Source organism: Panthera tigris, chromosome B2, assembly GCF_018350195.1.
Source record: "Panthera tigris isolate Pti1 chromosome B2, P.tigris_Pti1_mat1.1, whole genome shotgun sequence".
Taxonomy (NCBI): domain Eukaryota; kingdom Metazoa; phylum Chordata; class Mammalia; order Carnivora; family Felidae; genus Panthera; species Panthera tigris.
In genome coordinates, this window is record NC_056664.1 from 34,100,741 (window position 1) to 34,115,373 (window position 14,633).

A 14,633-nucleotide genomic window follows, 5' to 3' on the forward strand; every position below is an offset into this window, starting at 1 on the left:
GCTTTTAGACCTAGACATTTATGAAAATTTGATTACTTTTATGATTGAAGATTTGAAAAATCTACCCTATGTTAAAACAGAGTTGCCTTGGGGCGCCTGGGTGGCTCAGTCGGTTAAGCGGCCGACTTCAGCTCAGGTCACGATCTCGCGCTCCGTGAGTTCGAGCCCCGCGTCGGGCTCTGGGCTGATGGCTTAGAGCCTGGAGCCTGCTTCCGATTCTGTGTCTCCCTCTCTCTCTGCCCCTCCCCCATTCATGCTCTGTCTCTCTCTGTCTCAAAAATAAATAAAAACGTTAAAAAAAATTAAAAAAACAAACAGGGTCGCCTTTTCCTTGTGGTCTTGAGGGTAAAACAGCATAGAAAAAGTCACCACAATAGCAGTAACAGCTAATATACTGAGAGTTTACATTTGTCAGGCACTTTGCAAAGTTCTTTACATGCAATACCTCATTTAGACCTCCACAACTTTATGAAATAGATATGGTTATCCCCATTTTACAGAAGGGGAAACTGAGGCTGAGGAGTGTTAAGTGACTTGCACAAGTGGACCTAGATGACACGGGGCATGGCAAGGTTTAACCACTAATGATACGACAAACAATTTAAATGTGCAAGGAACCATTTGCATTAGTAAATATAAGGACAATTTGTTTCTCTTTGCCACTAAACTTGAGACATCGGCCCCCCAAATTGTCTTGTCAGCTAGGTTAAAATGTAACAAACTGACTCATACAATATTATATGCCTCCATGTACGCAGAATTATCCTCAGGGAGCTTAAATCTCAAAGCATACAGTGGACATAAACGCCATTCTCTTTATGTGAGTCTAGGACTATAATTTTAGAATGCTAGATTAAAAATAATTAGATATTACCTGGATATGGAGGAGACAGCCTCCTCTATTTTCCTTACAGAATGACAGAAATAAGTTCACCTAAGTGTGAACTACAAATATAGAATAAATGTAAATAAAACACACTAAAGTAGGAACAGAATAGTGGAAAAAGAACGATAGAGAAAAAGAAGGTATTAAATGAAAGGTGCCTCCGTGAAGGTTCTAAAAGGGTTCAAGGTGTAGAGCGTTTGCAGGCATGGCCAGAACCTCACCCGGGAAATAGGATTATGGCTCAAGAGTTAGGGCAAGGGGGGGATATGCTGCTGGGCTAGCACTGAGGCTACACAAAGGCCAGCAGGCGTATAAAAGGCACAATTCTACCTACTGGTAAGTGCAGGTCATTCGGATTGTCAATAACCCCAGATCCTAGTGACTGAAATCCAAGGAGCCAAGAGGGAGGAGACTCGAGATAAGCTGATGCACTTTCATGCAAATAAATCAAAACACCCTGCTTTCTCTCAAGGGTCCATTTATCAAGATAGAAGGGTTAGATTCGTGGTATAATTTTAGGTCTAAAAATAATACCAAACATGTTTTCACAAGAGAGACTGCTAGTGTCTGATAGTTCTAAGCTGGGAAGTGCTAATGGATATCCTTATGATGGGAAAAATTTAGGCAAAAATGAGTCATCTCCGCTGCCTTTAGATCCAGGAAGAACACTGTTTTTTCACCCCAGGGACTCTGTATAAGAACAGGTGGCACAAATTCAAGTAGTAATAAGTCATCCAAATGCTTCTACTTCCACCCCTCACATGTTTTACTGCCTCCCACTTAATTTGGAGAAAAGGAAAGAGGGGGCAAGAGAATCACGTGAGAAGGGCCAACAGCTTCCTGTCTCGGCAATATGGCAGGCAAACCAATAAACAGCAAAATGGCCTGTCAGTCCTATCCTTGACACACAACAATCATGGAAACAGCCTCGCAAATCTTTGGTATTACAAGGCCCATTAATTCCCTCCATGATCATATAGCCTGATTCAATTGTTACCACTGTTAGCATGAACTTCACTGAAAACACTAAAACATTGATTGAAAAAGCAAGTGTATCCTGTTTTTTTTTTAATTAAAATATAGTTGACTTACAATGTTTCAGGTGTACAGCATAGTGATTTGACAATTCTACACGTTACACTAAGCTCACCATAAGTGCAGTTACCATCCATTATCATACAATACTAGCACAGTATTATTTACTATATTCCCTATGCTGTATTTTGCATCCCTATGACTTGTAACCATAAGTTTGTACCTGTTAATTCCCCCTTCACCTCTTTCACCTAACCTCCCACCCCTCTGGCAACCACCAGTTTGTTCTCCGTATCTATGATTCTGTCTGTTTTGTTTGCTCATTTGTTCTGTTTTTTATATTTCACGTATAAGTAAAATCATATGGTATTTGTCTTTCTGTCTGCCTTCTTTCACTTAGCGTAACGCCCTCTAGGTCTATCCATGTTGTCACAAATATAAAACACTGATGAAAGAAATCGAAGATGACACAAATGGAAAGATATATCATGCTTATGGACTGCAGGTATTATATTGTTAAAATGTCCACACAACCCAAAGCAATCTACAGATTCAACACAATCTCTATCAAAATACCAACAGCATTTTTACAGAACTGGAACACACAAAATGTGGACCCACAGAAGACCCTGCACGACCAAAGCAACCCTGAGAAAGAAGAACAAAGCTAGAGGTATCACAATCCAAGATTTCAAGACACACTACAAACTGTGATAAGCAAAACAGTATGACACTGGCACAAAACAGACACATAAATCAATGGAACAAGATATAAAGCCCAGAAATAAACCCACACTTACATGGTCAATTAATCCATGCCAAAGGATGTAAGGATATATAATGGGGAAAAGACAGTCTTCAGTAAATGGTGTTGGGAAAACTGACCAGCTACATGCAAAAAAATGAAAGTGGACCACTTTTTTTTTTTTAATGTTTATTTGAGAGAGAGAGAGAGAGAGAGAGAGAGAGAGACAAAGTGCGAGTGGACGAGGGGCAGAGAGAGAGGCAAACACAGAATCCAAAGCAGGCTCCAGGCTCTGAGCTGTCAGCACAGAGCCCGATGTGGGCCTCAAACCCAAGAGATATGAGATAATGACCTGAGCCAAAGTTGGACACTCAAATGACTGGGCCACCCAGGCGCCCTGAAAGTGGACCACTTTCTTATACCACTAGCACCACACACACACACACACACATACACACACAAACATCCCTGTCCTTTAGATAACTTCACTATGTACCGAACTGGTATGCTGCTTACCGTGGTCCAAGATATAAAATACACTGTTCTTCCCGCTGCATTTTCTCCAGGGCTTTGTCAATTCCAATTGGAATGTCATGGTCTTCTCCTTCCCCAACGATGAATACCACATCTCTACAATCAAACATCCTTCCATTATAGCGGCCTTCCAGGTGGACTGAGGGAGAGGAGACAGGTCAGTCAACAAAGCTGCTCCGCAGGACTGGTTAATTTAGGGAAGTGATAAATGATGATTTCCCCTTTCTCATTTCATCAAGAGACAAATGGGTATGTCTTGTTGACACTTAGTCTACTGAGTCTGAAAATTTAAGAGCCATCCTATTTCTAAGTTTAAACTTATACTTACCAGGAACTGTATCAATACAATAGCTTAGTGGATAATAAAACAAAGTGGAAACACAGGTTTAAATTAAACCTACCATATGAGACTTCCTCACCTATAATACAGGATCAAGAAATAGAATATTTAATAGATAACTATCAAGGTGCCACAAATTTAATTATCAACTATATAAGGGATTAAACATTTATAACTCCATCTTGACTTCAGAGGCTTAGATGAAAAACAACTAAACGGCTATTTCCCCAAAGCTATACAAAGGTTAACTGAATAAAAAAAAGCTCTTTTTTTTTTTTTTTTTTTTTTTAAAAAAGAGTCTTAATCTCATTCACAAATATGTTTGAGTAAAAACAGAAAACCCAAAGCCAACATTATCAGTAACTGTATCATAGCTATATCCCTTAGTGGAGTGATAAATGTAAAGTGTGAAAGGAATCATTAGTCTACTATAACTTCATAAATCAAATTACTTAACCACCTCTTCTGAAATGTTAAAAGATCAATTTCTTGGGGCCTAATTCCTCACTTCACTCACACTCAGCTCATTTCCAGGGTAATTTCAGAACAGATAAGGAACTTTTATGTTTCTTCAAGACAAAATATGAAAAATGTATAGAGATATGTGTATTTTTCTTGATCCGTTAGACTTTTTTCCTAGGATAAACAATTCTCTGAATCTTTCCAACTACTTTTCATATTAAAGATATTCATTCTTTTCCATTTAGGTCTTTGACTTAGTAAGAAAAATGAATGGTTCATACAACAGCACAACAGTCACCAAATAATACAATAATTTGTATTTCATAAGAAAATTCTTTAACTTCTAGGAAACCAATTTGACAAATTTCATATATTAAAAAAAAAAGAAAATTCTTTAACTTCTATAACGTAATGGACTAGATTCAAATGTAACAATTTCCTAAAATGCTTCTTTTCTAACACTGGTTTCTCTCCTTTAACTTGCTTTAGAGAGACTAAAAATCACTCACTCTGTTCTACTGTTTCACGAGACAATTATGATTTTTGATATACAAATTCAAGTCCAACTTACTCTACTTTTGAACTATGTGATCTCAAAGGTCCTTTGAAGCTCTAAAATGCTTCAAAGCATTTTAGAATCTATGGCCCAGTGATAGAATTCTTGATATAGGCTAGAAACCAGCTTCAAAGCTAATTCCGCAGTTAATCATTTGATCAGGTTACCTTTAGCCCAGCCCTGAGAAATGAAACACTGAAAAGTAAACAGTGGTGATATAGACATCAAGAGCCACAATGTCACATGGACATTATACTTTGAAGCTCTCTACCCTGTTCTGATTTACTAGGATTCATATCATCCTGATGTGTTTCCATCACAGACACAGGATGAAGTCTGAGAAGCTCGGGCCAAATTAGAGAGGGATGGGACTCTCCAAACAAGGGGAAGAAAAACACTGGCTCTCGGGGTGGGGTTGACATATAGGAATTTCACTCTATGTCCCACAGTCATAAATGTAGATGATCTTCTCTATTACGGTCACTTTTGGAATGCTCTAGATAAAATAAAACTCAATCAACTTATAGCACATTGAAAATTCTTTTTAATTGGAAGTATTTTTAAAATAAATTTATTATTTTCAAACATGTACTAGAGAGGTTCTGCAGGGAGTCTAAGGTTTAAGATATTTTTACTAAAATAAATAAAAGATGATGTTCTAAAGGAATTGAGAGTTTTGGAAAGTTTATGTTCTTAAATATTTTAAAATCTGCCCAGGAAATCTAATATAGACTAATGCGATGATACTTTTCACGAGAAAAAAAAAAAAAAATGCTGAGCAAAGTGAATTTCAGCCCATGAATTGTGGAATACTCTCAAATATTGAGATTTATCATCCTGCTACCTTACAACTTAGCAGACAGATTTTTCTGTCTGAGGTTTATTGTTAGAAGTATCTTCCTCCCTAAAGGAGAGTACATTTAGTGGGAGAGGAAACTATCAGTACATTCATTGTGGTTTTTGGTTGATCAAGTTTGAATGTGTTTTCAAAACAGGAAATCCAGAGACTCTGCAAAAGATTCCTGCTCATGTGTCAGTTTCCTAGGCTAGTTTTCAGCTTGATGCATGTACTTGATGTTAAAATTACATAAATAATTTCAGAAGTTTTCTTTACATGGCACAACCCATCGTATTAGGAAAAGAAAAAAAAGATTGGCTACTAGTGAACATAATTGAGAAAGATAAGTGAAGCAAGCAAGCCAAAAAAAAAAAAAGGTTAAAATTATAATGAAGGCAAGCAAACTATAATGAAAGCAGCCGGTCTACGAGAGACAATAAATGATAGAACCAATGTTTATGGCCACCTAGTAGAAAGGTAAAAATCTGCAATGACTCTTATACTTACTTACTACCTTATATATGTAATAATCTTTTCTTCTGGTAAATCTAACTCTTCTAAGTTGGACCTGAACACTATCTACAGTACCCTAAAATCTTAAACTGATACATGCATGTGCACAAACACATACACCAGTTCGTATGTACTTATAAAGCCACTACCTTTAAAAAAAAAAGATTTTAGGAAGAGAGAGAGAGAGAGCGCACGGGAGCATGTGAGCAGGGGAGAGAGATAGAGGAAGAAAGAGACAGAACCTTAAGCAGGCCCCACGCTCAGTGCAGAGCCTGGGACTCGAGCCCATGACCCTGGGATCACGACCTGAACCCAAATCAAGAGTTGGATGCTCAACCGACTTAGCCACCCAGGCGCCCCCAAACCTCTACCTTTTAATCTGGAATGTCAGAGTAAGAGAAGGTATCATAGACTCAGGGGGTATACAGCCCACTGATTCTTTAAGTCTACAAGTAGCAAAGGCTATCGCTCTGTTAACTGGTTTCTAAACTTGGAACACTGGTGTGACAAGTTCTACAAGACTGCTGACAAGAACTCATACACCACCCAGGGGGCCACAGAAACGCCATGAACTGCCTGCCATTGTTGGGCCCCTTCACGGTGACAGAAGCAAACCTGCCTGGTTCCTACAGAGCCAGTGCTTTTTTTTTTTTTTTTTTTTTTTTTTAATTGTCTCAACAATTGGTACCAAAGAAAACTGTGACAGCTCTGGCTAAGGAAGACCTGTGGTTGCTTTTGACCTTGCATCTCTTAGTGCAAATACTCACTTAATAAATATTTAATAATAACCATCATGACTCACTGGGAGCTCAGCCTCTAGGGCTCAGGAGGTCTGTTGCTAATTCCAACCAGCATGATTTACGGGAAGTAAATGATCTATGACGTGCCCAAAAAGAATAAAAGTACATACAGGATGCTTCTACTTAGGGCTTTTTTGGTAAAGAAAAAAATACACAAGTTAAAAAGGAACATTTTCCCTTGACTTAAAGTCTACGTAACTCCCCATGAAGTCAAACCAAATGAAATTACCCGAGCTTTGCTGCGCAATCCGAGTGTAACCACATCAAGTAAGCCGGGTCTGCTGCAAAACATCACTTAAACTGGAGCTCTGACTTATTGTTCTCTTACTGCCCTAGAGCAATTTTGTTTTGAAGAGCACAGAACACCCTGTTCTGAATGTGGCTGGCACATGAACTCGATGTGCTGACAGCAATTTGTACTCCGATTAAAATAGGGGGGAAAAGGAAAGAGAGTGCACTGCAGTAACAAAAACTGGAATGCAAGAACCCAAAAACTGTAGAATTTGTATTTTAGGAAGCAAAACTGAGAAGGAGGCTCCATAACCTTAAAAAAAAAAAAAAGGTGCTGTAAATGCTCCAGCCTAAAGACGTTAGCTCTGGTAAGTGTCTGTTTTTCCCTTTTCTAATTATAGTAGCTGGTGTCTGATAGCTTTGCACTCCTTCCCAAAACAATTACTGGGTCATGGGGATCTGAATGGGAATGTTGTAATGGCATTACTACTAGACGAGACCAGTCATCTGGCCAGAGAAAACCAGGTTGTGACAGGTTACTACCACATGGCAAGGGTTTGTTCTGCTGCCTAATTCATGCCAAAATGAGTTTCTCTCTGCCTGCCTAATAGAGCAGAACATCCAAGAGACACTGGATTCTTAATGACCCCCTGAAAAGGCAAATAAGGAAACAGAGATGGATTTGTAACATCAGGAGAGGCATATTAATCACCGATTAGAAGAGAAACTGTTCCCATCAAGCATGGTGGTCAAATGTGCCCCCGAACTGCCTCCCTTCCTCCTCTGTACCGTTTTACACTAGTAGACATGAACAAACAGCTCTAGACGACTGCTTACAGAACTGAGGGTCAGATGCTAGCTGAGAGCGGGCGTGGACCCTGGCCACTGGAACAGAATAGCCCTTATGCAAATGGATTACAGATCTTAGTCTAAATAGTAAGCACACCACGGCAATAAATTCCACACCAGCACACATCCTCCTCACGCATCTCTTTACGCAGGTATAGCACTTTCGTCAGACCTGGGTGCCAGTCCCATTGTGCCACTTCACAACTGTGGCTTTGGGCACGGTCATCTCAATTACCTGAAGCTCAGTTTCATCCACAGAATTAGGGAAAAGAATATCAGCTAACTAGGGGCGCCTGTGTGGCTCAGTCATTTGAGTGCCTGACTTCGGCTCAGGTCATGATCTCATGGTCTGTGAGTTCAAGCCCCACGTTGGGCTCTGCTCTGACAGCTCAGAGCTTGGAGCCTGCTTCGGATTCTGTGTCTCCCTCTCTTTCTGCCCTTCCCCGACTCACGCTCTGTCTCTCTCCCTCTCTCAAAAATAAACAAACATTAAAAAAAATAAAAAATAAAATATTAGCTAACTCCTTACAGTGGAGAGGATCAAATCAGGGCCCGAATTAGAGCTTTTAGCCCAGCACCTGGCATTCGTTCATGCCTATGTCAGGGTACCTAAGATGTGAAAATATTGTCCTATGTGTGGATACACATAGATGATCTAAATGGAAGTTAGCTATGATTATTTTCCTGCAATTAGTGGTAAATTACGCCAGATTAAACATGTTTTAGAACTTTGGTACAAGCAACTGCTTAATGGCTCCACAGACAGAGCTGTCACAGTGTGAATAAAACTCTAAGTACGTAGGCAAAGGCAATGTCTTATAACTTTTGTACCTCAGTGCCTACCACACAGTTCAAGGACAGAGAGTAAGTATTTAACAATTAATTTGAAAACAGGGCATTAAGGAACATGGTAATAATTTTCACTCCTTATAGAAATTTTCCTTTTTGAATATATTAGTACTCCTATTTTTAACAACTTGCAAGGGCTATTTAAATTTTTCACTGATATGGAGCTTTTGTTTAATATTATTATTTTTTTATTTTTTAAACATTTATTTATTATTGAGAGACATGGCATGAGCATGGGAGGGACAGAGAGAGAGGGAGACACAGAATCCGAAGCAGGCTCCAGCTGTCACCAGAGACAGCCCGACGTGGGGCTCGAACTCGCAAACCGTGAGATCATGACCTGAGCTGAAGTCGGACACTTAACTGACTGAGCCACCCAGGTGCCCCTGTTTAATACTATTCTAAAATAAATGATCCATTGGCTGTATTTTTTTTAATAACAGAAAGGACTATTTTTTACTAAGATTTCACTCTACCTGAAGACTTGAAGCTACTGTTTTAGAAGCAGCCATATAAATTCAAGATATTTGAAGAATAAACACTGTCCATTTTAGAGCAAGTACCACACTACGTTATTTTGTGAGAACACATAATAAAGCAGTTTCAAGAATTTGCTCTTTCTTACTGGACAAAATTTACCAGGACATTCATAAATACTTCAGAAGCATGTGAAAAACAAAACCAAAAAAGCCTCATAGTTTGATCAGATCTCAACATGTGCATACATGAAATCATTCCTTTATTTCCAATTTTCAGTACCATTTTGTTTTTGATATTTATTTTATTATATATATTATTATAAAGAACATTTATAGCTAGATTTTGTTGTTTTAAACTTCTGAGAATTTTTGCCTTTAATAGGTGACTTTATCTCATCCATATTTTTGTAATACTGATATGATTGGTTTTATTCCTACCATCTTATTTTAGGTTTTCTATATAACCTTTTGTTATTTTTTTATAACTTTTATTAGATTGATTAAATTTTCCTTGTTCTTCTATTTCTTCACGTCACTCCAAAGAAAGTTTTTTTAATTTAATTTTCTAAATGTTTATTATTTTTGAGAGACACAGTGCGAGTGGAGGAGGGGCAGAGAGAGAGGGAGACAGAATCCGAAGCAGGTTCCAGACTCTGAGCTATCAGCACAGAGCCCCAACATGGGGCTTGAACCCATGAGTTCATAACCTGAGCTGAAGTTGGATACTTAACTGACTGAGCACCCACCCAGCTGCCCCCCAATTTTTTTTTTTTAAGATTTTATTTTAAGTAATCTCTACACCCAACATGGGGCTCAAACTTACAACCTTGAGATCAAGTATTGCAAACTCTACCAACTGAGCCACAAGTTCTGGTTTGGAAGTTCTACATGCTATTCTTCCTAGCACCTAACATTAAATTTTAAACAAATCACTTAAGGGTATATATACTTTTATCAATGTTAACAAATTAATCAGCATAATCGTCCCCTAGAATAAAACTATGGATGATTTTGCCTCCCCTCTCCACTTCCCATCTGCACATTTTGTTTAAATGACTCAGAAAACCTAGCTCCAGACTGTTAAGCCATTATTATTTTTACCATTATAGTTATGTCATTTCAGAGATCTTTCAAGATAAATGTATCCAACTTCACTGACATGTTATGGAAATTACTTTTTTGCTCACTAATGTTTCTTATGCCTTGAAGTCTTTACTTCTTGGTTTTGTTTTTTGTGATGTTTTAGTATATCCTATAGTATATTTTTCAAAAAGGACATGAGTCTGCATATTCCCAAAAGCTGATTTTGTTCTCATACTTAAATGATGATTTGGCTGAGGATACAGAACTCTGGGGTCAAAATACTCATAGTCACAATGCTCAAAGCATTGTCATGTGGTATGTAGCGTCATGAGTTAAGAAATCTGACGTCATTCTGATTCTCCTTTCTTTGCACAAGGCTTGTTCCTCCCTGGAACACTTCAAAATTTCCTTTTAAGCTGTGGAATTAAGAAATTTCACCAGAATGCACCTAGGTGAAAAAGCACTCTTTACTGTTGTATGGCATTCTTAATCTTTTTTTTTTTTTTTTAAGTTGTTTTTTTGTTTAATGTTCTTATTTTTGAGAGAGACAGAGTGTGAGCAGGGGAGGGGCAGAAAGAGAGGGAGACACAGAAGCCAAAGCAAGCTCCAGGCTCTGGGCTGTCAGCACAGAGCCTGACATGGGGCTTGAATTCGCAGAACATGAGATCATGACCTGAGCTGAAGTTGGATGCTTAACCAACTGAGCCACCCAGGCACCCCAAGGTCCTTTCAATCTTAAGGCTCTTCTATTTTCTCTAGGAAATTTTCTTCTATCACATGTTTGATTAGATTCAAATGGGCTTTGATTTTTCATCCCCACCTTCTTTCTTTGCCGTTTGTATCTTTGGGTTTTTTTGTTTTTTTTTTTTGCTCTATGTTCTGAGATATTCTTGACTACTTTTTTATATTATCAATTCAGAATTCTGGGAGTGTCCATTTTGCCTTTTGGCCCTTGCTCTGAGTTCCAATTTTGCCAATAATATTCTTAATTTCCAGAAACTTTATCCTCTTTTTCCTTTTTCACAGAAGCTGGTTTTTTGACTTATTAACTTAACGTCCCGTGAAACATCTCGAAAGATAATGACAAGTATTTTTAAAAGTTCTCTTCAGGGCACCTGGGTGGCTCAGTCAGTTAAGTGTCCGACTTTGGCTCAGGTCATGAGCTGATGGCTTATGAATTCGAGCCCTACGTCGGGCTGTGCTGACAGCTCAGAGCCTGGAGCCTGCTTCGGATTCTGTGTCTTCCTCTCTCTCTCTGCCCCTCCCCAGCTCACACTCTGTCTCTCTCTCAAAAATAAACAAACATTAAAAAAAAAAAACAAAAAAAAAACCAGTTCAAAGACACTTTATATCCTCAACCTCTAGCCCAAATCTTGACACACAGTCTTCTGAGTCGGATCCCTATTTTATTTTAGAAATCTGGCCTTCCAGGCCTTAGCCTGCGAGCAAAAGACATAGCCAGACCCTATAGAGTAATTCTCAACCCTTGGCTGCAAATGAGAATTACCTGGGGAATTTAAAAACGTGTGCCTGGAGTTCCAGCCTGTGAGAGTGAAGATTCTCATTTAATTGGTCTGGGCATCAGGATTTTAAAAGCTCCCCAGGTAATTCTAAATTCAGCCAAAGTTGAGTACTGCTACTAAAGCTTACTGGCCCAGCTGTTCCATATTGTTTTATAACAACCCAGATGATTGCCCCATAGCCTGCTTTGGCTCCCCTGCACCAGCTAGCTGACTGTGAGCTTGGAGTTCTGCCCAAGCTTGTTGAGAAGAATGGTATGTACCTCTGCAGAGATCTTCTCTACACCTGTTTTGAGTTGGGTTCCCTGAGTCTAGTTTCCATCAGTCCAATTTTATCTACTTTACATATTCCAGAAATTCTTCATAATTTCTAATCCACTTCTTGCATTCTCCCTATTTTCCAGCATGGCTATGGATTTCTTTCTTTTTTTTCTTTTTATGTTTATTTTTGAGTGAAAGAGAGCAAACATCGTGCGTGCGGGAGGGACAGAGACAGAGCGAGAGTGAGAGCTACAGAGAGCATCCCAAGCAGGCTCCGTGCTGTCAGCGCAGGGCCCAGTGTGGGACTCAAACTCACAAACCCTGAGATCATGACCTGAGCTGAAATCAAGAGTTGGATGCTTAATTGACTAAGCCACCCAGGCACCCCCTCCTTACTCTTTTTTGAAGTCATTCTCCAGCCTCTCTCCCATCTTACTCAGTGGGATCTGGAGAGGAAGAGGTGAGAGGGAAGAGGGAGGGTACTCCCACAACTCGAACTCTGCAGACGGCTCTGCTGAAAGGCTCACATTTGAAAACACTGTCAAGCGTCTGTATCCTTGCACTCAGATGTGGTTGAAAGCACTGTGAGGCAAGACAGCTACATACAGCCGGCATGTGGATGTGTCTACTCCAAGCAATGAAGTAAACAATCAAAAAATGTGTAAGACGGGTGACTTGGGGAAGGGAAGGAGGAGTGGTAGGCTTATGTCAGTCAGATTCAATTTCTAAGAAAGCTAAGCTTAAAAGTGACAATGCAGCCATGGCTGGCGACTAAAGTACAGTGACTAAAGCATCAGTCGCCATCACAATGTCAACTGGACTACCTTAGAACCCTGTGGCTTTTTTAATGGAAAAAGAACACTGAGTAAGAATTACAAGATGGTCATCTTAATTGACATAAGAAAAAGCACAACAGAAGCTAAAAACTGATTTGCAATTATTAGGATCCTGACAAGAGAGGGTAAACATTTCTCTGAGGAAGAATAAATCCTGTCAACTAATGTAAGTTCTCTCTTCCACAACAAACAAATTAAAAGGAAGCAAAAGATCACAATTGAGTAAAATCCTTTTTTGATTCATTCCGTAACTTTATTCTTCAAAAACCAACCAACGAAACATCCTGGAGAAATAGGATTTAGGCACGATTAGTACTAAGAAGACATATAATTAATCTGAAGACTGTTGTTAAAGACAGAGGCAAATTAATCGTAAGTTCCAGGTCAACCCTGGTAGAGCCAAAAGGATTTGCTGATGAATTAGATGTAGAATATAAGAGAATGAGGAGTCGAGGATTTCCTTCCTTAAATCTATTTTAAGGAAGCAAAACCAATTCTATAAGCATAATATAGAGGGTAGAAAAAAGAAATGTAATTTCCATCCTGTACTAGCACCTTTCTTCATTTAACTGTCCAGACAACCTGTGTGTGTATAGGAGAAGATCATTCCCGTTTTACAGATGGGAAAACTGGATGCCCATGGTTGTTGAGTAACTTGTCTAAAGTCGTAAGAATATCACTTAGTGATTCCAAGATTCAAAATTCATCTATCACTGCCAAAGCCTGTGTGCCCCTCCCTGACTACCCACTATACCTTCACACAGAAGTGACACTTTGTAACTCTTCTGTGTCTATAATGATATATTATAATTTAAAAAAAATTTTTTAATGTTTATTTATTTTTGGAGAGAGGCAGAGTGTGAGTGGGGGAGGGGCAGAGAGAGGGAGAGACACAGAATCCGAAGCAGGCTTCAGGCTCCAAGCTGTCAGCACAGAGCCAAACACGGGGCTCAAACTCACAAATCACGAGATCATGATCTGAGCTGAAGTTGGACGCCCAATTGACTGACGCACCCAGGCTCCCCTATAATGATATATTGTAATGGATCATCATTGTCTCCTGTTCTCTTCACAGCAGGACTGGCTTTAGTTTGGAGATTTCTTCCTGGCTTTGAATCTAAGTGTTACGGGCGATGCTATGAAAAAAGGCAAGCTGGTGAAGACTTTAAAAGAACAAAGTGCTTGTGGTTTCTGACAGGCACCACTTTTTTTTTTTTTTTTTTAATGTTTGTTTATTTTAAGACAGAGAGACAGGGAGAGAGAATCCCAAGCAGGCTCTGCACTGTCAGCACAGAGCCCGACGTGGGGCTCGGTCTTATGAACCATGAGATTATGACTGAGCCTAAATCAAGAGTTGGATGCTTAACTGACTGAGCCACCTAGGTGCCCTTGACAGGCACCACTTTTAAGTCAACCTTCTGTCCTCCTCCCACACACAGTGAACTTGTTTCAAAGAGGGGTAAGTGAAAATACAATATGTTTTTATAAAATTGATTTGTTCCAGAAAACCAAATAGGGCTTTTGGATGAAAAAAGTAAAAATAAACCATTTACTCTAAACTTACCAGAAAGTAAAATCTAACAAGATGAGAGACAAAAGATTAGTCATTACCCTTTTTTAAGATATTAGGAAACAGAAAAAGCAAAATTAGATAATTATTCAAGTATTTTTTTTAAAACCCATCGATAGGATGTTACCCTCCGTACAAAAAGGAAGGGGACATAAAAGAAAAAAATACAGATACCTGCTCATTTCTGCAAAAGAAACACAAGAAGTATAAACCAAGAAGAAATGTGACTGGTGACCTACAGGAGGT

At 39.1% G+C, this 14,633-nt stretch overlaps 1 protein-coding gene across 5 annotated transcripts in view; it reads right to left on the minus strand.

Annotated features, from left to right (window-relative positions):
* FKBP5 (FKBP prolyl isomerase 5) overlaps positions 1–14,633 on the minus strand; it is a 118,791-nt gene that overhangs the window by 19,226 nt on the left and 84,932 nt on the right. For all 5 annotated transcript variants that reach the window (XM_042986197.1, XM_042986198.1, XM_042986196.1 and 2 more), the window contains one exon: positions 3,183–3,339. In XM_042986197.1, coding sequence (XP_042842131.1) covers positions 3,183–3,339 — 157 coding nt within the window. The remainder of the gene's footprint in view (positions 1–3,182; positions 3,340–14,633) is intronic.